This window comes from Plecotus auritus, assembly GCF_963455305.1.
Source record: "Plecotus auritus genome assembly, chromosome: 7".
NCBI classification, from domain to species: Eukaryota; Metazoa; Chordata; class Mammalia; order Chiroptera; family Vespertilionidae; genus Plecotus; species Plecotus auritus.
This window is the reverse complement of record NC_137774.1, coordinates 3,576,068-3,600,409: the sequence shown is the minus strand read 5'-3', so window position 1 is coordinate 3,600,409 and position 24,342 is coordinate 3,576,068. Positions and strand designations below refer to the sequence as shown.

The 24,342-nt window shown below is 48.6% G+C and overlaps 2 protein-coding genes across 4 annotated transcripts in view; one reads left to right on the top strand and one right to left on the bottom strand.

Annotated features, from left to right (window-relative positions):
• The window catches only part of RECQL5 (RecQ like helicase 5), a 28,159-nt gene extending 18,554 nt beyond the window's left edge, over window positions 1–9,605 (bottom strand). For both annotated transcript variants that reach the window (XM_080679135.1, XM_080679136.1), the window contains exons 1-7: window positions 9,413–9,605; window positions 8,819–8,959; window positions 7,905–8,026; window positions 5,524–6,042; window positions 4,991–5,096; window positions 4,364–4,475; window positions 2,607–2,769 (exon numbers count right to left, since the gene is read on the bottom strand). In XM_080679135.1, coding sequence (XP_080535261.1) covers window positions 2,607–2,769; window positions 4,364–4,475; window positions 4,991–5,096; window positions 5,524–6,042; window positions 7,905–8,026; window positions 8,819–8,945 — 1,149 coding nt within the window. In that variant the 5' untranslated portion in view covers window positions 8,946–8,959; window positions 9,413–9,605. The remainder of the gene's footprint in view (window positions 1–2,606; window positions 2,770–4,363; window positions 4,476–4,990; window positions 5,097–5,523; window positions 6,043–7,904; window positions 8,027–8,818; window positions 8,960–9,412) is intronic.
• Window positions 9,606–9,672: 67 nt separating this feature from the next.
• SAP30BP (SAP30 binding protein) overlaps window positions 9,673–24,342 on the top strand; it is a 33,519-nt gene continuing 18,849 nt past the window's right edge. The window contains exons 1-4 of one of the 2 annotated variants that reach the window (XM_080679993.1): window positions 9,673–9,873; window positions 10,877–10,986; window positions 13,377–13,424; window positions 17,172–17,258. In XM_080679993.1, coding sequence (XP_080536119.1) covers window positions 9,768–9,873; window positions 10,877–10,986; window positions 13,377–13,424; window positions 17,172–17,258 — 351 coding nt within the window. In that variant the 5' untranslated portion in view covers window positions 9,673–9,767. The remainder of the gene's footprint in view (window positions 9,874–10,876; window positions 10,987–13,376; window positions 13,425–17,171; window positions 17,259–24,342) is intronic. The other variant, XM_080679994.1, reaches the window with a different exon arrangement.

The window sequence follows — 24,342 nt, the reverse complement described above, 5'->3', positions numbered from 1 at the left end:
TTATCAACCAATGTCGCCCCAATAAATTCAGTTAAAAAAAGGCAACGGCCCTAACCGGTTTGGCTCAGTGGATAGAGCATCGGCCTGCGGACTGAAGGGTCCCAGGTTCGATTCCGGTCAAGGGCATGTACCTTGGTTGCGGGCACATCCCCAGTGGGAGGTGTGCAGGAGGCAGCTGATCGATGTCTCTCTCTCATCGATGTTTCTAACTCTCTATTCCTCTCCCTTCCTCTCTGTAAAAAATCAATAAAATATATTTAAAAAAAAAAAAAAAGGCAACGACCGTTTAGCAAAAGTCTTCCATAGGTGAACTACCTTGTAGCTCAAAAAATGAGAGAAAAACATCAAATGAGAGTAAGAAAGCCACTTACAAAACAGTGTCCCCAAACCTGACCGTGCATCAGCGTTACCTGGGTAACTGCAAGGGGGACGCGGGCCCATCCCCAGGCCACACACATGCCAAGCCTTTCACTTAAGTTTTCGTTTATGTGGTCGCTGATGAGTGAACATCTTCAGATGCGCTTTTCTCATGTCCTTTGTTTTGTGTCAGTGGGTGGAAGCGCTCTATTTAGTCTCAACTCCAGCCTTTTGTTTGCCTTCCACATTCTGTATTTTTCCAGATCTACTATTTAGTTTATGGTTCCTTTTTCATTTCCATTCCTAGGTACTTCTGCTAATGCAGAGAAAAGCTGCTGCTTTTAAAAATATGTCTTACATTCATCCATCTTGCTAGGTTTTCTTTTTATTTTTTTTTTAATTTCAGAGAGGGAGAGAGAGATAGAAACATCAATGATGAAAGAGAAGCACTGATCGGCTGCCTCCTGCACGCCCCCTACTGGGATCAAGCTCACAACCCGGGTATGTGCCCTTGACTGGAATCGAACCTGGGACTCTTCAGTCCACAGGCCGACGCTCTACCCACCGAGCCAAGCCAGCTAGGGCTTGCCAGGTTTCCTTATAAATTCTTATCAATGGGCAGACACGCATTGACATTCCTCCCTCCTGGTGTCTTCTTTCCTGTTCTCCTTGTCCCCGCGCGCGCGTGTGTGTGTAGTTGTTATGCTGTCATTTTAGTGGGACTGGAAGTAAGTACTTGTATTTCACCTTTCTTTAGGAAAAGTCTACATGTATTCTTTTGCAACTTCACACATTATGCTCTGGGGGATTTATCCACATTGATTCATGTAGATGTACTGGGTCCTTTTTCTCCGTTCTAGACCATTCCCCTGCGACTAACCCACTGTTTTCTTATCCAACACTCCACAGAGGAAGAGTCTGATTGACTATTAGGTGCTGCAGCCAACATCCCTGTACATCCCTGTACACGTGACAGGTTGTCTATGCAGACGTGGGATTGCCGAATCACAGAGCACCAGCATCCTCCACTTACGCGTTATCACCTCCCCTCTTTGAAGCAGTCGTAGGCGTTTACGTTCCTGACAACGCTGTGAGTTACCCTTTCCACAGCCCACAATGAGGGTTTAATTTCTGCCGGTCTGGTGGGCGTAAAGCAGCTCGTCGTCTAGTCTGCGTTCCTCCCACCCCTCCGTGACGGCGAGCATCTCTTCGCACGCTCCCTCGTCTGGGTTCCCTCCCTGTGACACTCAGACTTGCTGCTCTCAGCTGTTGCCTTTCACTCACCTGTAAGAGTTCCCTACGTGCGCAGTCACTTATGCATGTTGCAAATATTTCCCCAACAATGGCTCCTTTATCACTGTGTTTATAGAAATTTTTAGTTTGAATTTAGTCAAATAAGGGTTATCTTCCTTGATGGTTTCTGCTTTTAAAATCTTGACATCCTCTTCCCTGCCTCAAGGCCATACAGTACTTCTCCCCATTTTTACAGTTTGTTGAGGTCTTTCATCCATCGGTAATTCGTATGTGTACGGTATGGGAGGTAGGAATTTAATTTTATCTTTTTCCAGCACCAATTATTCAGCAGTTCATCCTTTTTCTATTGATTTGCAATGCTACCTGCCTTACATCAATTTTCCTTCTACACGTGGGTCTGTTTCTAGGCTCTGTACAAAGAATGCATGATCAGGTTTTTATAAAGACTAAAAAGAAAAACCAAGAACTTATATAAAAATATGAGAAAATGCTTATGTAACAATGCTGATTAAAACAAGGCAGGACTGATCTTGACTATGCAAAATAACATGCACACACAAGACTGTGCTAAGATAAATTAAACAAAGAAAGAAGTCTAGCCCCAGCTGGTATGACTCAGTTGGTTGGGCGTTGTCCTATGCACCGATGAGTTGCCAATTCGATATCCTGTCGGGGCACATGCGTGGGTTGTGGGCTCGATCCTGGTAGGGGGCGTGCAGGAGGCAGACAGTCGAGGTTTTGCTCTCACGTGGATGTTTCTCTCTCTCCCTCCCTCTCTCTCTAAAAATAAATTTTAAAATCTTAAAAGGAAAACAAGTCTAACCTAGCTTGTTGCAATGCCCATCGACCAACATACAATTCCCCCTTGCTATACTGTCCAGCCCCAGGAGCACCCCTCTAGCTTACGGCATCTCCATCCGAGTTCAGATTTAAGCTGCACGAAATCGGAGAGTTGTGAGTCTGGACAGGAAGGGCTACTACTGCCTGGGACTTACCTGGAGTTTTGCTACTTCCTTCCTGATCAGGAAGCTGACTTGGTCCCGGTCGTTCCTGGAGTAATAGAGGCGGCACCAGGAAGGCTTCCCGTCCCTGCCCGCCCGGCCAGACTCTTGGTAGTACCCAGCCATAGACTTGGCAATATTCCAGTGGGCGACAAACCTGCAGGACCCAAAGGGGCAAGCAGCATGAGACGTGGCAGGAGGCCTGAGGGGAGGAGTGATTCTGAGCAGGTGGAGCGGGGCTCTCCACGGAGCAGGGCCGGGTGGGCGAGCAGGCAGAGAGGACCCCAGGGTGAAGTATGGCGAGGGCACCTGCAGCCCATTGGCAGGCCTCCCTGCCACGGAGCAGCCCAGGTCAGAGCCATAGCAGTCAAGGGGCAATTCCAACCCATACGAGAAACCAAACCGCTCGGTCAGGGGTCCCGTGGGGAAACACATACTAGACTTAAACAAACAAATCAGATGAGGCCACTTATGAGCCCCACAGCCTGGAAAAAGGTCCTTGTGAATCTCTCCGGAGAGGGAAAGGGATAACGTTAAGTACCTACTAGGAACCAGTGGATATATTTGTCTCATTGAATTGTTAGTCACCAGCATGGGAGGTAGCCCCATGTCAGAGACAACGAGCCTGAGATGCAGAGGTGAACCGTACAAGGTGACATGGCAAGGGGATGACAGCAGAGCTAGGGTCTGAGCCTGGGGGTGTCTAACTTCAAAGCTGGCCCCTAACAAGACACAGCCAACCCAGCATCCAAACTCAGGTTCCCAGGTCCGTGCTCGGAAGGAGACTGGACTTTGGGTGGTGAACACAATACGACAGACAGATGATGTATTGTAGAACTGTACACTTGAAACTGTACATAATGTTATTTACTGATGTCACTCCAGTAAAATCAGTAAAAGTCTAAAACATAGCCGAAACCGGTTTGGCTCAGTGGATAGAGCGTCGGCCTGCGGACTGAAGGGTCCCGGGTTCGATTCTGGTCAAGGGCATGTACCTTGGTTGCGGGCACATCCCCAGTGGGGGGTGTGCAGGAGGCAGCTGATCGATGTTTCTCTCTCATCGATGTTTCTAGCTCTCTATCCCTCTCCCTTCCTCTCTGTAGAAAATCAATAAAATATATTAAAAAAAAAGTCTAAAACATAAAAATATAAAGTCCGTGTTCTCCCAAATGCAGTATGCAGACTGATTCCTACCCTGACCAGCTCAGAGTCACTGTGCGTCTCAAGACAGCGTATGCAGAAGAGCTCCATTAACCATGCACGGCAGCATTGCTGGTGTTATTCAGAACCCAGCGCTTCAGTCTGTAGCCCAAACGTCTCCCCAAGGTCAGACTCCCAACCGCCGCCAGCGGGGCCTGGGAGGCCGGCTGTACTGGTCTCCTCCGGCCCGTCAGCCAGCAGTAACAAGCAGTGATGGGAACAGGCGCTTTGCCTCTGACCTGCCGCAGGGAGCAGGTTAAGATGGTTCATTCCACCCCTCACAGGGCCCGTCTGCTAAGACGTGAGCGAGCGGCGCTGTGGCAATGAGTGAGCCTGGTGGCCTGAGTGCTGCCCATCTCCCGGGGCTCAGCGGAACGTGCTGTGCCATCACTGGGAGCCGCTGCACAGACACTGTGGCCTGTGTACCAGGGACCCTCCCCGGGGGCCTCCTGCCCCGCTGGCGCTAGAAGGAACACAGGGACCTGGTCCTCCTGGCAGCCCACCCCGAGCCAGGCCCTGACCATGCAGGTAAGACAAGAACCAGAGCTCACCTGACGTTGGCTTTGTCCACTCCCATCCCAAAGCTAATGGTGGCAACAATTACGGGGACCTTCTCCTCCATCCACTCGTTCTGCACCAGCGTCCTTTCAGAGGCCTTCAGCCCTATTAAGGGGGGGGGAGGGGGAGAAGGGAGCTCGCATTTCCCTTGGGGTTCCCTTGGGGTCTGTCTTGGGTTTGACACTGTGTCGGGCACTGTACACACACACACCCTGAATCCGTTACTTAACTGCTGTGTGACCATGGGCCAGGCACGCAGCCTCTCTGAGCCTGAGCTAATACATATAAAGGCCCGGCCTGTGTTCTCAATGCATGTTAGAGCCAAGATTCAAACCCAAGTCCGTTGGCCTCCAAAGCCTGTGCTCTTTCTACACCAGCAGCCGCTAGGCTTTACCAACTCCTCCCCGGCTGCCGGGCACAGGGCGAGAGAAAGCATTCCGGGGTCACAGTCTCATTTTAGACCACATTCTTGGCTAGACTCCTTCTTGTGGATTTAAGTGAACCACTTTAGCTCTGCCTGGGAAGCTAGAAAAGATGTCAGACCACCTGATTTTTCAGGAGCCACAGGAACAAGAGGCCTGAGAGCGTGGAGCGGACCACGTGGCCCGGGCGGCCCTCACCTGCGTGGTAGGCCTTGGCCTTCAACCCCCTGGAACTGAGCTCTATCGCCAGCTGTTCACAAGCCTCTCTGGTCCTGCAGTAGACGATGCCGCAGCCGGACAGCACCTGAAGGCGAAGACAGGACAACGGGAAGGAAATCAGCGCTGGGAATGCGAGCCGTCAGCCCGTCGTCCTGCGGCCTCTGTAACAGGAGCTCTGCACCGTCTCCCATCAGCCCCACGTCTCCCTGAGGCAGGCCGCCCAGCAGGGCTCTGCCCCTCTCACAGAGCAGGACCGAAGCGGCTCAGCCCCGCCGAGGCCCGGCCAAGCAAACTCCTCTGCCTCCTCCCTCAAACCCTGACTAGGTCTGCAAAGGCCACAGTCAGAGAATCTCCGGACAAGGAGAGCCCAGTGAGGGGACAACGCCAGGAAGCCAAAGGGACGAGTCTCTGTGCTTTAAGCAGCTACAGCTCGTCTGGGCTAAGGAAGCCAGAAAAAGCAAAGGTCTTAGAAAACCAATCCCCAGCTCTGTGCTCCCCAGCTCAGCCCTCACCCCTTTCCCAGCCTTCTGGCCGAGCGCCTTAAGGCAGAAGTCCTTCAGGCTCCCGTAGGGATCAGGAAGCAGTTCCTTGAACTGCACGTCGTAGAAGAGATTGGCCCGGAAGCAGGGAGTCTTGAAGGCAGCAACCGGCTGCTTGAGGTGCAGAGCCGCAAACACATCCTCACGGACCTGCGGGGTGGCTGTGGCGGTCAGAGCCACACACGGGGCATGTGCCAGGCGGGAGCGCAGGGCACCCAGGCGCAAGTAGTCGGGACGGAAGTCGTGTCCCCACTGGGAAACACAATGAGCTTCATCGACCACCAGGTAGGAGAGCAGGTGGCGGGACACCAGGGAGTTCAGGGTGGGCTGGAAGGAGGCGGAGGCCGCCATCTCCGGCGTGATGTACAGGAGCTTGGTCTGGGGCTTCTCCTGCTCCAGGTCGGAGAGCAGCTCCTTCTTCTCCTGTGCCGAGAGCTTCGAGTTCAGGGACCTCACTCGCACCTTCAGGGCCAGCAAGTGGTCCACTTGGTCCTGAGGGCAGAAGGGGAGACGCACTGAGGGGCGTAAACTGGCCCTCAGCATCTCGGGGGTATTTCCCAGTCATACAACGTCCTCCTCGCACCCTCCAACATGTCTTTTCTTTTTTTGTTGTTGTTTTGTTTTGTTTTATTGTTTAAAGTATTGCATATATTAGTACCTATATCTCCTTTTTTTTCCCCCATTGACCTTCCCCCAGCCTCCCCCAACCCCTGTCCCATGCCCTCATCCCCCCCCCCCCCCGCCCCCAGTGTCTTGTGTCCATTGGTGTGCTTATATGCATGCATACAAGTCCTTTGGTTGATCTATGTCCCTCCCTCCCCAACACTCCCCTACTTTCCCACTGTAATTTGACAGTCTGTTGGGTGCTTTACTGCCTCTGTATCTATCTTTTTATTCATCCGGTTATAATGTTCTTTATTTTCCATAAATGAGAGAGATCATGTGGTACTTTTCTTTCATTGCCTGGCTTATTTCACTTAACATAATGCCTCCAGGTCCATCCATGCTGCTGCAAATGGTAAGAATTCCTTTTTTTTAATAGCAGCATAGTATTACATTGTGTAGATGTACCATAGTTTTCTAATCCACTCATCTGCTGATGGGCATTTAGTCCAATATGTTTTTTCTTTGCCTACAAGAAGGACTGAAGGTGACGTGGTTGAGAGGACAGGCTCTGGAGCCAGACAGACCTGGATTATTTTTAAATATATTTTTATTGATTTCAGAGAAGGAAGAGAGAGAGAGAGAAACATCAATGATGAGAGAGAATCATTGATTGCCTGCCTCCTGCATGCTCCCTACTAGGGATTGAGTCCACAACCAGGGCATGTGCCCTGACCGGGAATCAACCGTGACCTCCTGGTTCATAGGTTGATTCTCAACCACTGAGCCACACCAGCCGGGCAGGCAGACCTGGATTTAATCCTGGCTCACTTACCTGCCACATCCTCTTGGGCTGGTTCTTAACCTTAGCCTGTCCATTTTCTCACTCTCTTTCTCTCTCTCTCCTATAAAAACAGTGATACCTAATAGGGTTGTTGTGAGAATGAAATCTTACATCTCAAAGGTGTAATGAATGCACATAAAGCACCAGCACAAAGCCCTCTCAATCACCCATTAAGCGCTCTTATCGTTCTTTCCTGTCTCTCTTTCTTCACAGTTGATAGCTCTTAACCACTAGTACAGTGGTCGGCAAACTCATTAGTCAACGGAACCAAATATCAACAGGACAACGATTGACATTTCTTTTGAGAGCCACGTTTTTTAAACTTAAACTTCTTCTAATGCCACTTCTTCCAAATAGACTCGCCCAGGCCCTGGTATTTTGTGGAAGAGCCACACTCGAGGGGCCAAAGAGCCGCGTGTGGCTCGCGAGCCACCGTTTGCCGACCACGGCACTAGTACATGGCTACACTTCCTCATTTCTGATTCTGGCAGCCCATCTGCAGGCCTCAAATACAGTCAGAAGTGCAGAGCAGGTTTTAACAACATCCCAGTCGGCCTCTCATCACTTTTTCTACCGTAGGTGCACACTTGCCAGAATAAAGCAGGACACCAGAGACTCCCCCGCCCCATCAAGTTAGCGCTCTATCCATCCACAGGTGTGTGCACGGGACAGTTCCATATTCGTCTGGACAAAAAGTAACATAGGAAGGTAAGAGACCACACGGTACTATGCACTAGTGGAGAAGCCCGTGTATGGGCAATCTGGAAACCCAGCACAGAGAGGGAGGATAAGCAAATCAAAGAATGTAAGAGGCAAAAGACCAAAGAAAGCAGAAGTGAAATTTCCAGCGATCAACAACCTTCCCCTAAACTTTTTGGGCCAGCATCTTCATTTCCCTAAGCCTCACCTGAATCAATGCAATGAGAGGAGAGATGACCACGGTGATGCCTTTGGCCAGCAGAGCAGGGAGCTGATAGCAGAGGGATTTTCCTGCCCCTGTGGGCATGCACACAAAAACATCCTTGTCACCTGAAAAAATACAAGAAGACAGCATCTCAATGCTTTCTGCCTTTTATCTTTCCTTCATCAAGGCTGTTGAAAATTAAATGAGAATGTAGGAAAAGCCCTAGTAGAGTGTCTGGTACAATGGGGGGGAGGTGTCTCAATATATTCTTAATTCCCTTCCCATCCTTTCTACGAAAAGGGATACAGGGACATATGGAAAAGCACACCAACCATTTCTGATCATGGCAATAACAACTACAATGTTAAGAAGTCTGAGTCTGCTGGGATATAGAAGATTGAACTAAGTAGCCATGAAAGCTGACGCTTCTACATGAGTGCGCCTATCTGTGTAGACATGGAAGCAACATCATTCAGATGTCTTGTTTATAAACATTACAGTGCAGTTAACTTTACACAGCTGCTCCCCTCTTGACAACCTCCATTTGTCAACAAATCTCAAGTTGATAATATTATGAATCATTCCTTCCCTAGTTGGGACCCAGGCCACTCAATCGTTAACAAAGGGATTAACTAGGTCAGCGACTGGATTTGGCCTTTGCGGCCACTCCCACACAAACTAATAGGCGTCTATGAACTGTTTTCAAAGATAGTCTGTAGCTCTGGCTATGAGATGTAAGAAACAGAACAGCTGGGTGGTTATGCCCATAAAACTGCAAGTTTGGGGTCTATCAGATTTCCAAAACCAATTATGGACCAAGGGTGGGGCGGTAGGAAGGGTCAGGAGGAGGGTGTTGGACGGCAGTGCTATGGTATAGCTGGGGTTAAATGTAAACACAGGAAGTGTGGCCTTGTTACCTTTCACTACAGCCATGGTCGCCCTCTCCTGTAAAGGTGTCTTAAAAGAGTCAAACCCGAAGACCTTCTTCAATGTGCTCCGGACTCGACGCTCAGGGTCAAAAGGAGAGGAACGGTGGGTGCTCATCTTAGCGACAGACAGTAGCCAAAGGTTAAGGCAAAGGTGATGATCACAGGGTTGGGACAAAAAAAACCTGTTCTGCTTTTAAAATACTGCTTATTTTTTTCTCTCTAGTATAAATTTGCTTGATTACACTACTCAAGCTACATATTGTTTTCAAGTAATACATCAATACATTCAAAGTGGGTAATTAACATCTCCACTTTCACATCAGTGAAAATAAAAACACTGAACTATCCCCGGCCACCGTATGCACAGAGGAGCTAGAAATCAGACGAGCAGAAACACAAACGTATTCGGAATCGTTTGGAGAAGGTGGAATTGTCTAAGACCCACTTTCTGCTCCTTCTATAAGCATAGCCACGACGCCCATTCTTTTCCCCTCAGACCCGGATCCCTTCTTCCCAACTCCCGGAGTGAGAGCTCCTCCCCTTTCCTTCTCTGAGCCCTCAATCCGCTTCACCCCAGGATATCAGAGCTGGCCGTGGGCCGCCCGGGAGCGGAGGGCTCTAGTTCGGGGGGCGGCCGACGCCTGCAGGCTCGGGAACTACTCGAAGACCCCCATCGCCACCGCCAACTCTGAGAAGCCAAACAGCTGGACAACCACTGTCGGGTGAAACCCAAGCAACCTTGTTTCCGTCGTGCAGTAATGACGTTGCGCGAGCGCGGTGTGAGGGGCGGGGCCAGGCGCAGAAACAGCCGTCCTGATTGGTTCCCGGTTTGGAACGGGCGCGGGGCCTTCTGGGATCCGGAAGAGGTCGCCTTTCGGTGCGGAAGTCGGCTCGCTGGAGTCAGCGCCGTGAGCCACCCCGCGGCTGTGGGAATAAGATGGCGGGGAAGAAGAGCGTCCTGTCTTCTCTGGCAGTTTACGCGGAAGATTCAGAGCCCGAGTCGGACGGCGAGGCTGGAGTGGAGACGGCGGGCAGCGCGGCTGGTGAGGCCCGAGGGGGGAGGCGGGCGGGGGGGAGGGGAGAAGCAGGTGTTTGCTCGGAACGCTGCTCTCCTTGCAGGGCGGGAGGGAAAGCGATGGGCATTGTGCGCCAAGTATCGGGCCTCCGAACCCCATAGCGGGATCCGAACACTCTGTGGTAAGAATGGGTCCTCTCCTTCCGCTGGTTCGATTATTGTGCTGAAACTTATTGAAAATCTCCGTGCCGGGCATCCTGCTAGGCAGAGGGATGGACAAAAGGTGGAGACACTACCCATTCTGTCCGAGCGTGTTTGATGGGAGAGAGTGGTGAGTAAAACGTAGGTGGAGGGTTCCTTTTTACTTTTATAACTTTTAACTAGTAATGTGCCTTAGACGCATCTCGAGCTTTTAAAACATATACCTGGTCTTCATTGCGAGATTCTGTCGACCTGGGGAAGGATCTGGGCTCGTGTGAGTTTTACAAGGCCCCTCAGTGACTCCATTATTTTGTGAGTTTGTTAAATCCCCTCAGTGATTTTGTTGCCCTGCTCAGGTTGAGAATCACCATGTTAGGAAGGGGGCACAGATTTACTTGGGAGCAGAGAGAGGCAGTGAGTTAAACCTAATACAGCTGGGCCTTGGTGTCCTCATCTGGAGAGTGAGGGGGCTTGGACTAGGTCAGCTACTCTCTGTTTGTGTGGTCTTGGCCAGTCAGGTGGTTCTCTGGTGGTTTCCCCTTGGAGTACCACCTGTTCAAGATCCTGTTCCTAGGGGAGTACACGCAAAAATGAGGATGACAGAGTCCTTGTCTGGTATGCGAAGATGAGTTCGCTGGTGCCTGTGATCCAAGGTAGACACCAATAGAGGCTCTCAAACAACAGAATCTAGGGCCTGAGGTCGTTTAACATGGGACTTAGGTTCCTTTTTTACCTTAAGATATAATTCTAGTCACTCACATCACCGAAAGGTTTTCTTGCATTCCCCCCCCCCCCATCTGTTCATTTTTATTTTTTTCCCTCTGTTTAAGAGGAGAAAGGCGGATTGGTATCTGATGCCTATGGAGAGGACGATTTTTCTCGCCTCGGGGGTGATGAAGATGGCTATGAGGAAGAGGAGGAGGAGAACAGCAAACAATCGGTAAGTAACTCTGTTCCCAAATCCAGAGCCGCTCCTAGCACCATTCCACTTGTTAGAAACTTTCCGAACTGTTCCAGCAGCGTGCCATTTCATACCTAATGTCATCCCCTCTCCTCCCACTCTGTTTGGTGTTAATTAAGGAAACTGGGTTGGATATTGGCAGTTCGGTTAGAAAATCAAATTTGTTTTCACCTGGACCGTTTTACATTTATCTCTGAACTTAAAATTTGGGGAAAAGATAGGGAATTATTTTATGTGACCCAGATATCAGTGGGTGTTTAATGTTAGGTTTCCCTGTTTAGATAGTTTATTCCATTTGCAACAGTATAGTCATTCTAATTGATGTATCATTTATATCTGCAATCAGCTCTGTATTATTTTTAATCTTGGTTGGGGCTCATTCAAATCTACCCATTTATTCAAAAGATTAGGAAGGAAAATTATTATTATTGTGTGTGTCTGATTTACTCCTTAACTTCTTTCTTGACATTTTACTTGGCACTTTTTATCACAGTGCCCGGCTCCTGATCACCAGTCTTGCCTGAAATTTAGTATGCGTGGCTAACAAAAGAGAACTTGTGTCTTAACCAGAAAGACTTTAGATACACTATCACATAAGCATCACAAGCCAGAATTTAAAAGTTTGGGGGGAAAAACAAGGATTCCCCTGGTGCTGAGCACAAAAACATACAAAGTTGAATGTGGATATTTGACAACAGCTTTAATTGAAACATTCATTGTACTTTTATCGTGTGATTGAAGACTTTGCTACCTGTTGAGATTTAAATGTTACCGTTAAAAATGCTTCCCAAATTAAACAAAACTGTACTTTGTATTTTATGCTCTTTTGGAAGGTATTTTCATGCCCTTAGCCCCACCATCAATGCTAATAATTCAGAATGGACTGAAACTGGTTAGAAAAGCTTTGCAAGTTATGTTCTTTCCCTGACTTATGTGCAAACGTTCTGGCTATTTTCTTCCGTAAATCTGCATAGTATGTTTTGAAGTGTTATTCCACATTTGCTTTGCTTAGGATTTTCATCATATTTAAGCTTTATTTCATATTTTAGTAAAATCCTCTCATCAAATCCCAATATAGACCTTCTAAAATGTGCTTGTATTTGGCTGAGCCACATCTCTGATATTTGGCCTGATTGGACTCATTTTAAGGAGATTGCATTTAAAACCTTTGGCTCATTTAAAATGCCTTACAGGACAGTGAAATCTCAAACCCATCAGTCATAGTTCCGTGGTCGGCAAACTGCGGCTTGCGAGCCACATGCGGCTCTTTGGCCCCTTGAGTGTGGCTCTTCCACAAAATACCATGGCCTGGGCGAGTCTATTTTGAAGAAGTGGCGTTAGAAGAAGTTTAAGTTTAAAAAATTTGGCTCTCAAAAGAAATTTCAATCGTTGTCCTGTTGATATTTGGCTCTGTTGGCTAATGAGTTTGCCGACCACTGGTATAGTTTATTCACGTCTCTCAGGTGATGTTTACGTTAACATCTGGACTGCTGTTTAATGTGGGGGTTAAAATGTAGCTCGATTGAAAAAAAATTTCAAATGACACTTAAGTTTTTCCTGGTGGTAAGTTAAAGGACCACGCATTGGGGTGTTCTGGGTAGTGGCGCTCTCTGTGGCCTTCGTTCGCATTCAGGGGAACGGTGGGCCTGCTCTTGGAGGCCAGCGCGTGCTTTGGAGAACGGTGCTTTGTGTGGAGCAGGCCATTTGGATAAGGAGCAAGGCTGGATAGAACGGTAAAGGCAGTTCTGGGGGAACTTGGCTGAAAGCAGGGCACACTCACCTGGGACCCAGAAAAGGCTGGGCACTGCTCTGTAGTCATGCCTTTCCCGAATCACTTACCTGGGCATTTGACGCCTACCTTCCTAGTGTTCATGTTGGTGCAAACAAATGCTACTGGGTTGAACTGCCGGGGTACAGGTGTGTGGCGATCACGGCACTCTGGTGGTGAACGGTGTCATGGTCTGAGTCAGATGATTTGTGTATATGAAAAGCAAAGAAGGAAACAGCTTGTGTTTCTGGTTTTAAGTGATTGCTATTTCATTGGGAACAGTATGTCTTTATCCTGTGCGGCCTGGCCTTACTCTTTTCTGAAGCATCTTGTGGCCTTGCCTCCACTTTTCTGTTCGCGATTTTTCATCTCAGGCATTTCCATTGGTAGACGATGGTACTGCTGGGGTATCTACTTTGAGCCGCTGATGTTCTTTCTCCCCCCAGAACATCTCCTCCTTCAGGTCCGGGTCATATGGTAGGGGAGGGGTCTTGGTGGGATGACCCAGGCTGAGTAAGTTTGCTCCAACCCCTAGTTGTGCATATGTGAACCCTCAGGCCCGCTCCTTTAAGCTTAATCCTCTAAATTCTTTGTCTTGTAGGAAGATGACGATTCAGAGACTGAAAAACCTGAGGCTGATGACCCAAAGGTACTTGGTGTTGGCTGTGGTGGGTGGCTGGATGCGAATAAGGCATTTTAACACTGTGGCTCAGTTCATATGTCTGGTCAAGGTCTGTCCCGCTGACACACTGTGCAACCATGTGTAAATGTTCTGGGACGAAATCAGTTTCACGAAGAAACCTGGAGGCCACGTGTAAATTCTGGGATGAAATCAGTTGCATGAAGAAACCTGGAGGCCGCTCTGGAAGGAGTAAGTCCTGGAGCAGCCTGGACCTCTGGCCTTGTAGGTAGTGCCCGATCTCCAGCCTGGAGGCCTGGCTGAGCGCAGCAGCCTCCCTGTGCTCTGCGTCCAGGTGTGCTTTGTGGGTCACCGCTCCCGCGGGGGGTTAGATGTGGGGACGTTTCCAGAGTCAGGAAGCACGAAGGGCCACCTTGTATACTCTGGGTTCTCTTCAGTTGTCTAGACGTGAAGACGGGCCTGAGAGGGTGAGACAGAATGAGGCCTCTCCCTGCTGTTGGGGATGCTGAGCCAAATCATTGTTTCCCAGGCTTGTGCCCTTCCACTCTGGGGTAAACCATACAGGATGGTCCCTTGAAACAACTTAGTTTCTTATAGTTCATCCAAGTAGCAGCTGAGAGTAATTATCACACTCCTTGACTCTATCGTGATAAAGGTTAAGAACCCCCACTTGTCGGTAGGTTTGCTGAGCATCGGTACAAGTGTACCTGCCAGGGAAACATTCTTTAGGAACAAACTCCCCTCCCCCCACAAAGAGAAAGACTGATTCCATCACTCTGGCCTTGGGGAATAGGGACCAAGTTTTGTGATTAAAAACTGTTTTAAACCAGCTGAGGCTGGCACACTCCCCTTCCAAGAGCATGCCCATCCCTTTCCTTCCCTATAGGCCTGCATCTCCTAAACTCTGAGGGTCCCCATGAGACTTGCAACCAGGGGAGCAATGGGCAGTGTCACCTTGTCCCAGGCTAACCCCTGAACCTGTCTCCAAGGCCCCCTTTCCTCTGCTTCCCAGTGAGCCAGAGCAGCCTGCCTGGGCTCTCCTGTTGCTGCTTCTATGCTAAGCCCCTCCCGTTTCCCTGTCTCCGGCTTTGATAAATGCACTCTCAGACACTAAGAGCAAAAAAAAAAAAAAAAAACAGCAGAGGCCTTTAAGGTGATTTAGTGGAATTTAGGAAAATTATACCCAGTTAGAATCTAAAGTAGCATATTTGAAAATACAGCATCAGTTCCAAATTGAACTGATTCTGTGATTGGATAGGACTGTGTGCAGGCACTGAAGTTAACCCATGAAAGGCTGGGGATGATGCAAAGAAAACACTTTGCCAAGAAGTGTTGGCGTCAGCAGGAGAAGAGAGGTATCCTAGGGACCGCAGACGCAGGCTCCTTTCTGTGCTGGGGAGGAGCCCAGGCATTACTGGCAAGAGGGTAGGCTGTGGCCTGGAAGGGAGGTAGAGCTCCCTTGGGCTGGCAGAATGAAAGCGGTCAGTAGCATTAGTATTTGGCTTCTGTCTTAGTTTTTGGGGTGTGTGGGCCTTTGGGCTCCCCAACAGGAATAGGAATTGTTTCTTTATGCGTGGTCCCTGGCAGGAGTCTTTCTGTGCCCGATTTCCATAGTCAGGGCCCTGACTTCCTCTCCAGCCTGCCATCAGCTCTTCCCGAGGGGGCCTCCCCTCAAACCCCTCTCAACCCTCCCTCTGTTCTGGAACTTTTCTGGCACATTTAAGCTTTATTTCAATGGATATTTAACAGTATTTTTGTATGCTAAACCTTTATTTTCAAACCAGAGGCCCAGTGCACAAAATTGGTACAAGGGGCTTGGCCCTCGCAGCCGTGGCGGCTTGCCTTGGCCCTCGCAGCCCCAGCTTCATCTGGAAGGTCGTCCGGCTGTCCAATCTAATTAGCATATTACGCTTTTATCATTATAGATGTTTCTGCCTTAAGTATGTGAAGTTTCTAACAATAGGATGTCATTTATTTTGCTAACAAATGCATTGATGTCACATTTGTCTTTTCCACTAGATGGCACTCCTTCCCACTTTGGCTTTTAAAGATCTGCTTTTGATTTTTTGCTGTAGCAGCTCTCAGAACATTTTGGCTCCTTTACGCAATTAAAAATTAGGGTCCCATAGAGCTTTCTTCATTTGGGCTTTGTTGACAATTTCTGAGCAGTTAAAACCGAGGGAAATGTTAAATATTTATTTTAAAATAACAAACCTATTACATATTAACATAAATAACATTCTTATGAAAAATTACTATTTCCGAAATTTAAAAGAAGTTAGTACAAAGAGAGGAATCGTTCTACCATTTTACAGGTTTCCTTGGTGTTTAAAGTCTAGCTTAGACAGCTAGGTTCTCCTAACTGCTGCATTCAGTCTGTTGCAGTGTGCTGTTCAGGTTGAAGTATTTGAAGAAACTGTCTTCACACAGACAGGTCGTTTGGAAGAGAAGTATTTTAATAGATACGCGGGTACTCGTGGATTTTCTCCTCTGATACTTGATCAAAGCTCAGCAAGCGGTAATTTTCTAAATGTTAATTGGTTGCCGTGTGGAACAGGAAGCCTTAGCGATGAACTTTTGTACTCTGCTGCATTAAAACCACGGTCTCTCTTGCACTTGGATCGGCCCTTTTCCCCAGGCATGGTACCACATCATCGGACACTAGCGATTTGGAAAATGGTTCACTGAGTTACGCAGATCTCCTCGATGCTGACACATTTGCTTCTATAGTAGCCCCCAAAATCGTATTTGACAGTGACATTACTGATTTCAGCAGACAGGCCATTAAGTGTTGGGGAGCTGGCTTGCTCACAGCAGGCAGTACACATTTCCCCAGATTCTAGCTTTTGCTGGAGAGCTGGGATGTTATCATTGCCAAGAAATACTCTCAGTTTTCCTTGAAGTGACAGGCTTTGTTTTTGAGGAAATGTCGGCCAAACTCCCGCATCAGAGTGACCATAGTTTGTCAGTCATTCTTTCAGGTAAAGTGGTGTTCTGTGAAGAAAGCCACTAGGTCAGCTTGGAACCCAAATAACCAATGGGTGCTTTTTCCTCGATGTCCACGTTTATGCACACCTCTCATCATCATACAAAATGCTAAAAAAAAAAAAAAAAAAAAAACTGTACTCAAGTGTCAAGGACATTCAGAAGTGAAATGGGCTTTTTTTTTTTTTTTTTTTAACTGAGAGTATGACTCCTGCTAGAATTTGGTGCTGCTGCCTTGATTTGTTCTAAAGGGCCAACAAGTTGACCCACCATTGCTCCTGTAAATGTCAACCCGGTGACACAGGTAAATGTCTTCATGTTATGGAAATAATTTTGACCTTGCAAACCTCCAGATCAACTTTGAGAATCGCTGTTCTTCAAACACAAAGATCTTGGGTGGGTAATATTAAATAACGGTGATAACTGCGCTCATTGCTCTGCATGTGCCCATGAAGCTGCTGTTATCCTTAAGGGGCCTTGAGCTGCCTGGGGGCAGTAGAGCCCCCAGAGGAAGAGGAACCGGCCCAGGTGGTGGGGAGAAGTTAAAGCCCTGGGGTTAGAGACCTGGTTTGAATTCCAGCTGTCCTTGGGGAAGTCCCCTCTCCTCAGTGTTTCTCCTCTGGAAAATGGGCATCATGATAAAATCGGCCTCGTGTGTCTTACGAGGCTTAACTAAGTAAAGTGTCAATAAATACTTAGCTCCGTAGTGTCTGGCATGTCTGTTCAGTGGCGTTAGGTACAACGACCAGTACTCCTCTGCTCCCTCCTCAGGTGGTCACTCGTGTCGTTGAGGCGTTTTTTGGAATATTGAATTCCGCATTTAAACTGGAGTACACTCAGAGGAGAGAAAGCTTCCAGGTGAGGGGACTTAAAACCACGTCTTGTGAGGAAAAGTGAAGGAGCCGGGAGGGGGAAGACGGGGAGAGCTGGTAGCTCTGTCTGCCGTTTGGAGGTCCGGTAAGGGAAGGGAGGCGGCGGCCACATGGAGCGCAGCATAGAATTACACGGCAAGATGTTCGCTGTCGTCTAGAACGATGCACTTTCTGTTACCTCTGTCCCAAAGTGGGTCGAGCTGCTGCTGGAGGTAGTGAGCCCCCTGTTCCTGGACCTCTTTCTGACGAGGCTGAAGAAACCCTTTGTCCACTGTGTGTGTCCTAAAGGAAATGTGTGGGCTGGGGCTGGACGAAAGCCCCAGAGGGTTTCCTGGGGAAAGACTTGGGCATTGTGGATGAGCAAAGTTGAGCGTTCCCTGACTTCGTTCTTCCCACTCTGATGTTTGGGGTTACCAACGAGTGCAAAGTCCCATATGTGGGGGTTTGAGTAAGACATGACAACTCCAGACCACCTCTCGGGGGAGCCTTTGGTCCCGATCCATTGGCCTGGGCTGTCAGGGATGCTGGGGTGGCTCTGGGTTTCCTGAGTTGGCCCTGAACTAGAGAAAAGGAGGCTGGAGGGGTGGCCGAGCGTCCCACTGAAGCAGAATGCCTGGGCACCTCGGGCCGTCATGGCTTCTCTCACTTCACTTTTCTGGTCTTACCTCTTTAGTAAGCACCGACTCAGATGTTCTGATTACTGAAAAGAAGGTGGCGCTGCTGTCCCAGGAAAGGTCAGACACGACGAGGAAGCCTGGTCCAGCTCCTCACCTCGGGGCAGGGTGCCTGCTGGCTTAAGTGTTTCCTGCATCTGTTTGCCCTTGGCACACCAGCTTCCCTTTTCACACTCGCCTTTGTCCGGGCTTCACCTCGGTTGCCCTGGAACATTTTCCCTTGTTTATTTTTTTCCCCTGCGCACAATTCCTGTGGATGGAGGTATTTCCACACACTTACTGCCCCTGACACACCCTTCCTTTGAAAACAAACCCGGGCATCCAGGGCCTGGCTCAAGCTAGCTGGAGCGGCCTGTCCAGCTACCTGGGAGGCCGGCCTCGCTGTGTGGGGCGGGCTCGCGGCTCCCCGAGGTGCTGTGTGCAGGCTGCGACCCAGAGAAAGAATCCTCCTGGCCCAAGCAGCTAACATCTGTCTAAACAAAACTGTCTCGGGTCAAGGAGGTGGCTCACGGTGTGAGAACAACGGTTCCAGCATTTTTTAAAAGGCGTGTATAATCCCGGTTAAAAGAAAACATTTAAAAAGTTCTTTGGGCCCAAAAGTCATGCAGAAATGTGGAGTTTAGAGCTTGGAGCCAGTCTCGTGAACTTGGAGTCGGAAGGCCTGGGTCAGGTGTGGGTGTGGCCTCCCTGCAGCTGTGGACCACAGGCCCAGGGCTGCGCTCGCTGTCTGTGAACCAGGCCCTGGGCCCCCTCGGCCAGCTGACACGGGAGGATGTGTGTGAACGTGCTTTGGACAGTCTGACCTCAAGTGTCTGCTACGGGTTTGAGACAATGGGGCCACGTGTTACCAGATTTAGGAAACTTGTAAAACGCAGTTGTTAGCATTTCTTAGCCTTTCGACCAAAGAACCTAGCCTCCCGCCCTCATCCTGCAGGTCAGAAGTTGCCACATTTCTCGGTTCCCGGCACCCTCGGGGATTTTGCACAGAACTCCTAGACCAAAAAAAAACCCTAAATTCTGTTCCGGTAACTGGCTCCAACAGTCAGCATTACTGTCCACACAACTCGAGAGCCGCTTGGAAAAATAATACGCACATGTGTGCGGAATCTGACATGCTGAGTAGTGCTCTGTTGCCCTTGACATTGCTAAATGTCACTGCACTTTTGTGAGTTTGCTGGGGTGCCTTGGTGGGCAGTTTGGGAACTGTATTGGTAGTTTGTTTTAGAGTCCTATAGTGGTGGAGCTTGTAGAGTTCTCACCCTACCCAGCAGGCCTGGCCAGCCAGGGGGTGGGCCTCCGCCCCAGCAGCTGTACGTACCTGAATTTCCCGTAAGGTCAGGTGCTCCGGTTGCCATGTTGTTATTAGTGGACTCCGAGTTTAGATGAAGGATTCGTATTGGGCAGAACTGACCCAGCATTATTATTGGTCTTTTAAAGTATCAGAATCAAAGATCTGGAACCTGAGAACTGCCCGAGGAGCTTGTCTCCCAGGAATTTGCTGTTGATTTACTGATTTCGGAAGAGCTTTCAGGAGCCTGCCAGCAGTTGCGACATGTCAGGTGGAAATCTTACATCTTTGTTGGCCATGTCAGGAAAGAGGCTGCAGACATGTGCCAGCTTCTGCAGGGTCACTGAGCACAGTGTGGGCTGCGTGCACTGCAAGCTGCTTGCTGAACTGCAGGACCCGAAAGCAGAAAGGGAGACGCAGAGGCTTTAAACACTCAGCCCTAACCGGTGTGGCTCAGTGGATACAGCGTCCGCCTACGGACTGAAGGGCCCGGGTTCGATCCCGGTCAAGGGCATGTACCTTGGTTGCGGGCACATCCCCAGTAGGGGGTGTGCAGGAGGCAGCTGATCGGTTTCTCTCTCATTGGTGTTTCTAACTCTATCCCTCTATCCCTCTCTGTAAAAAATCAAAATATATTTTTAAAAAATAAACACTCAGCTTAGGGTTCTGTTCAGCCAGAGGGACTCTTTGGGGGGCACGTTGCATGGTGTGGCGTGGAAGCCGAGTCCCTTTCCAGCCTTTGAAAATGGCTGTGTGCCTCTGCGTGGGGAGCTTCTGGGGGACCCTCACTCGGGGGGTCTTTTACTGAGAGCTATTGTACAGATGTAACAGCAAAGGTTGTCTATCGGACCTTCCACTTGGACTTTTCCCTAGAGGTCTTTGACTTGGAAAGGGTTATGTGGCCCTTTTTCTCTGGTGGTTAACCTATGGGGTTTGTTTTGTTTTGTTTAAATACCCTTGACGGGGTCGTCCTCTTCACCCGAGCGTGGAGAGACGCACAGGGAGCGGTGAGGGAGGGAAGGGACACCTGCCCAGCCGGCCAGAGCAGCCGAGTCAACCCCAGCGATCAGTGGGGTGACAGATGGTCCCAGTCAGATCACCCTCACATCCTGGTTTGTTTTTATATCGTGCATATTTTATTGTCAGATGATTCTTATAGCAAGATAGACTATTTACAAAAGAAAGAACCTCCTGATTCCACAGTCCTCACCGTGCAGCCATATGTTCTCACATCCTTCTGTTTGCTGTATGGCGAGTGTGTATTTTCTATCCAGTTTTGTTTCCATTTGTATTTTAAACCTCTTCAGTGTTGCTGCAGTCTGGGTAATTTAACATCATGACACGAATGAACAATTGAAAACGAAACACTTAAGAATTGTGTGATAGCCCTGGTTGGTTTGGCTCAATGGGTAGAGCGTCAGCCTGCGGACTGAGGGGTCCCAGGTTTGATTCCAGGCAGGGACACGTGCTGGGTTGTGGGCTCGATCCCCAGTGGGGAGCGTGCAGGAGGCAGCCAATCAATGATTATCTCTCATCATTGATGTTTCTATCTCTCTGTCCTCCCTTCCTCTAAAATCAATAAAATACATTTTTTTAAAAAAAGAATTGTGTGATATGTGAGGTATATCTTAATAAAACTGCCCAGAAAAAAATTATTTTAATTTTTTAAATACTCCCATAGGGGGAAGTATTTAAAAGATTAAGTTGCAATCTACCAACTTTTGTTCTAATACAGATACCAGTCATTAGCAACACAATCTCCCACATCCATTTCTTTCCTCCTATTTTCAGCCAGCTTGGGTAAAATCCAGACTGAGTACACTAGAGCAGAAACTATGAGCATGTTGTTGTGGCTGTTACTGACTAAAATGCTGTGTGGGCCGTGTCTCTCCAATGCGATTCTCTCATAGACAGGAAGCGTGCCCTGCTCTTGACATGGGTCAGAAGAAATAACTCCTTTAAAACTTGAGTTCTCATTGAAGTGCCCGTGATTGTTCTCCCACTAAGGGAGAAGGGCTTAGTAGAAGTTGGGGTTGGGTAGCATTTTTTCTGTACACCCCCAAGAAGTCTCTAAGCTTAGGACAAGGGTGGCGGCGCCCACTGTTTATACGATTAAGTCTTGTGGGCCAGCCCTGCCATTCAAGTCAACTCAGACATTACTCATTGGGGCATCATAGAATCTTGAGCTGTTTCGCCTGATCCTTAGCATTAAAAGGTAATAAATTTGGCCCTGGCCTGTGTGGCTCAGCTGGTTGTGCGTCATCCTGTGCACCGAAGGGTTGGTGGTTCACCTCCTGGTCAGGGCAAATGCCCGGATTGTGGGCTGGTCCCTAGAAGGGGGTGTGCAGGAAACAGCTGATGGAGGTTTCCCTCTCACATCAGTGTTTCTCTCCCTCTCCCTTCCTCTCTCTCTCAAAATCAATTTAAAAAGCTGTTTTTTAAAAAGGTAATAACGTGGGCCGACTTCCCCTTAAGTTGAAGGTTGAACCCCTGCTTTGCTCTGTGGCCAGCTGTGGCATCTTCCTGAAGACCTTCTCCCTCCTCGGTCTGTGATGTTGGCCTCCCCAACGGGCGAACCAAGGGCTTCACAGAAACTGTTGTTCTTTGCAGCCTCCTGGTCCAGAGGGAGGAGGTGAGAAGCCGGAAAGTGGTATCCCTGGGTTTGGGAGTCCCACAAACACGGGTCTGGATTTTGGCGTGGTCCTTCGCTGCGTCAGTGCACTTCGCCTCCGTTTCTTACTCGTCTGTAAAATGGACACAATGAGGTCTGCCTCGTTGAGTTTAAGTGCTGATGATTAAAAACTTGCAGTGTGACTCACCTAGGACCGGAAAAGGAAATGGCCCTTGACCTTGCCGGATTGGGAGCCATCCGATCTGAACTTCTCGCTGGAAGTTGCCATGCGGCCTTTGAACTGTTGAGGCTAATGCCAAGCCTGCTTAGCCTTTGGCATTTCCTTTCTCTCACCAAAGTGAATGCCTTCTTTAGACTCACCTTTAACAAGGCCAGGGCTGCCCTTGAAGAAGTGGGTGACATGACAGTTCCGTGCTGGGAGAACTCACCCACCCAGGCTGGGCTCTGCCGGGGTGTCTGGGTGGTGACCTGAGCTGAGCAGCCGACAGGACAGAGGTCGGGCCGCTGTGGGAGTCCTTCCTTTGTCGTTCAGGCTGAAGAAATCCAAGCGAGGTCCTTTGTCTTGCCATCTTCCTGGCGACATCTTAAGCTGAGCCCTGCTGGTAGACACCTTGTCGTTGCTGGAAGTTGTCACCTGCAAAGGGGACGAATGACCATTATTCTCCCTCTGACACCCCCTCCACCCCCCGCCCTTGGCTCCCTCGCAGCCAGCAGGGCCTTCTTGATCCACTTGCTCCGAGTCAGCTGGAGCTCAGGTTCCCAAAAGCCCCACCCGCTCCTGCATGGGCTGGTCCTGGAGCCAGAGGAGCCGCTGCCCGCCCAGCCTGCCCGCCCCCTCGGCCTGCAAGCCCCAGCACAATCTCTTCCCTGTGGGCCCAGATGCCACAGATGACTAACTGAGGTGTGGCTGCCCCTCCTTCCCCAGTTGGGATTTATCTTTTTGGAATTCTGTGATGCAGAAAGCAAGCTGGCTGTCCTTAGGGAATCCTGCTCTTCCCTCTTTGTTCTGTGTTTTTCACTTTTTGTTTTGTTTGGGAATATTTTTATTTATTTTTACTTTTTTATAAATGTCACTAATTGATAGGTACTTTATATGATTGCTACTCGGATGAGATCATGATGGTTTAAAAAGGAACAAAGCACAATAGTATTTGATCCCTAAGTTGTTAGTTGGGCAGCCCCCTCTCAGAAATGGAGTTATTACTTGAAAATTGTAAGTGGATTGGTTCTGAAACTTGGAATATATTTTGTAATATAAACAACACCCTTTTAAAAAAGATTAGTTGCCCTGGCCAGTGGGCTCAGTTGGTTGAGCGTCACCCCATGCACCAAAAGGCCACCGGTTCAATTCTCAGGCAGGGCACATGCCCAGGTTGTGGGTTCAGTCCCCAGTCAGGGTTCGTACGGGAGGCAGCCAGTGTTTCTCTTACATTGATGTTTCTCTCTCTCTCTCTCTCTCTCTCTCTCTCTCTCTCTCTCTCTCTCTCTCTCTCTCCTTCCCTCTCAATGCCTATTTCTAAGAAAGCAATAAAGCCCTAGCCGGTTCAGCTCAGTGGATAGAGCTTCAGCCTGCAGACTGAAGAGTTCTAGGTTTGATTCCAGCCAAGGGCACATGCCTGGGTTGCAGGCTTGATCCCCAGTAGGGGGCGTGCAGGAGACAGCCAATCAATTATTCTCTCTCATCATTGATGTTTCTATCTCTCTCTCCTCTCTGAAATCAATAGAAACAATATTTTTTTAAAAACCAATAAAAACATTTTTTTAAAAAAGTAGATAGCAAAGGGCATTCAATCAATAGTTATTTTTACCCTTGACACAGCTGAGATGTGTTGTACTTGCTGTAAACAATATTATTATAAAATAGTACTAAATAAAATGGACAATGAAATTTGAAAACAAAAATCCTCTTAAGATCTAGATTTATCAGCAGCCATGGAATGGGTCTAAAAAAACGTAAGTTCTGGCCTGGCAAGTGTGGCTCAGTGGTTGAGTGTTGTCCCGTGCACCAAGAGGTCACCGGTTAGATTCCCTATCAGAGCACATGCCTGAGGCAGCAAATCGATGTCTCTCTCTCCCTCTCCCCCTGGCTCTTAAAAAAAAATCCATTTAAAAAAAGTAGGTTCCTAAAGAACAATGTTCCTTCTTAAAGAACATTCACACAAACGGTATCATATCTCAACCAAAACAAAACTAAATGTCACACATAATGCAGTAAGATGCAAGTGTGTGCAGGAAGGATATACACAAAGTTATTTTTGAAAAGGCGCATGGGATCCTTGAGGCACACGGGGGCTGTGTCTATAGCTGTAATAACTGATTACAGAAGAAGGAAGGGGGAGAGGAAGGAGGCTAGAGGAGGAAGAGAAGGAGAAGAAAAGAGAGGAGAGAAAGATGAAATATTTTTAAATGCTTATATTTAACAACATTAATACATTTAATACAAAATTTGCAATACAATATAGTTAATTACATAAAT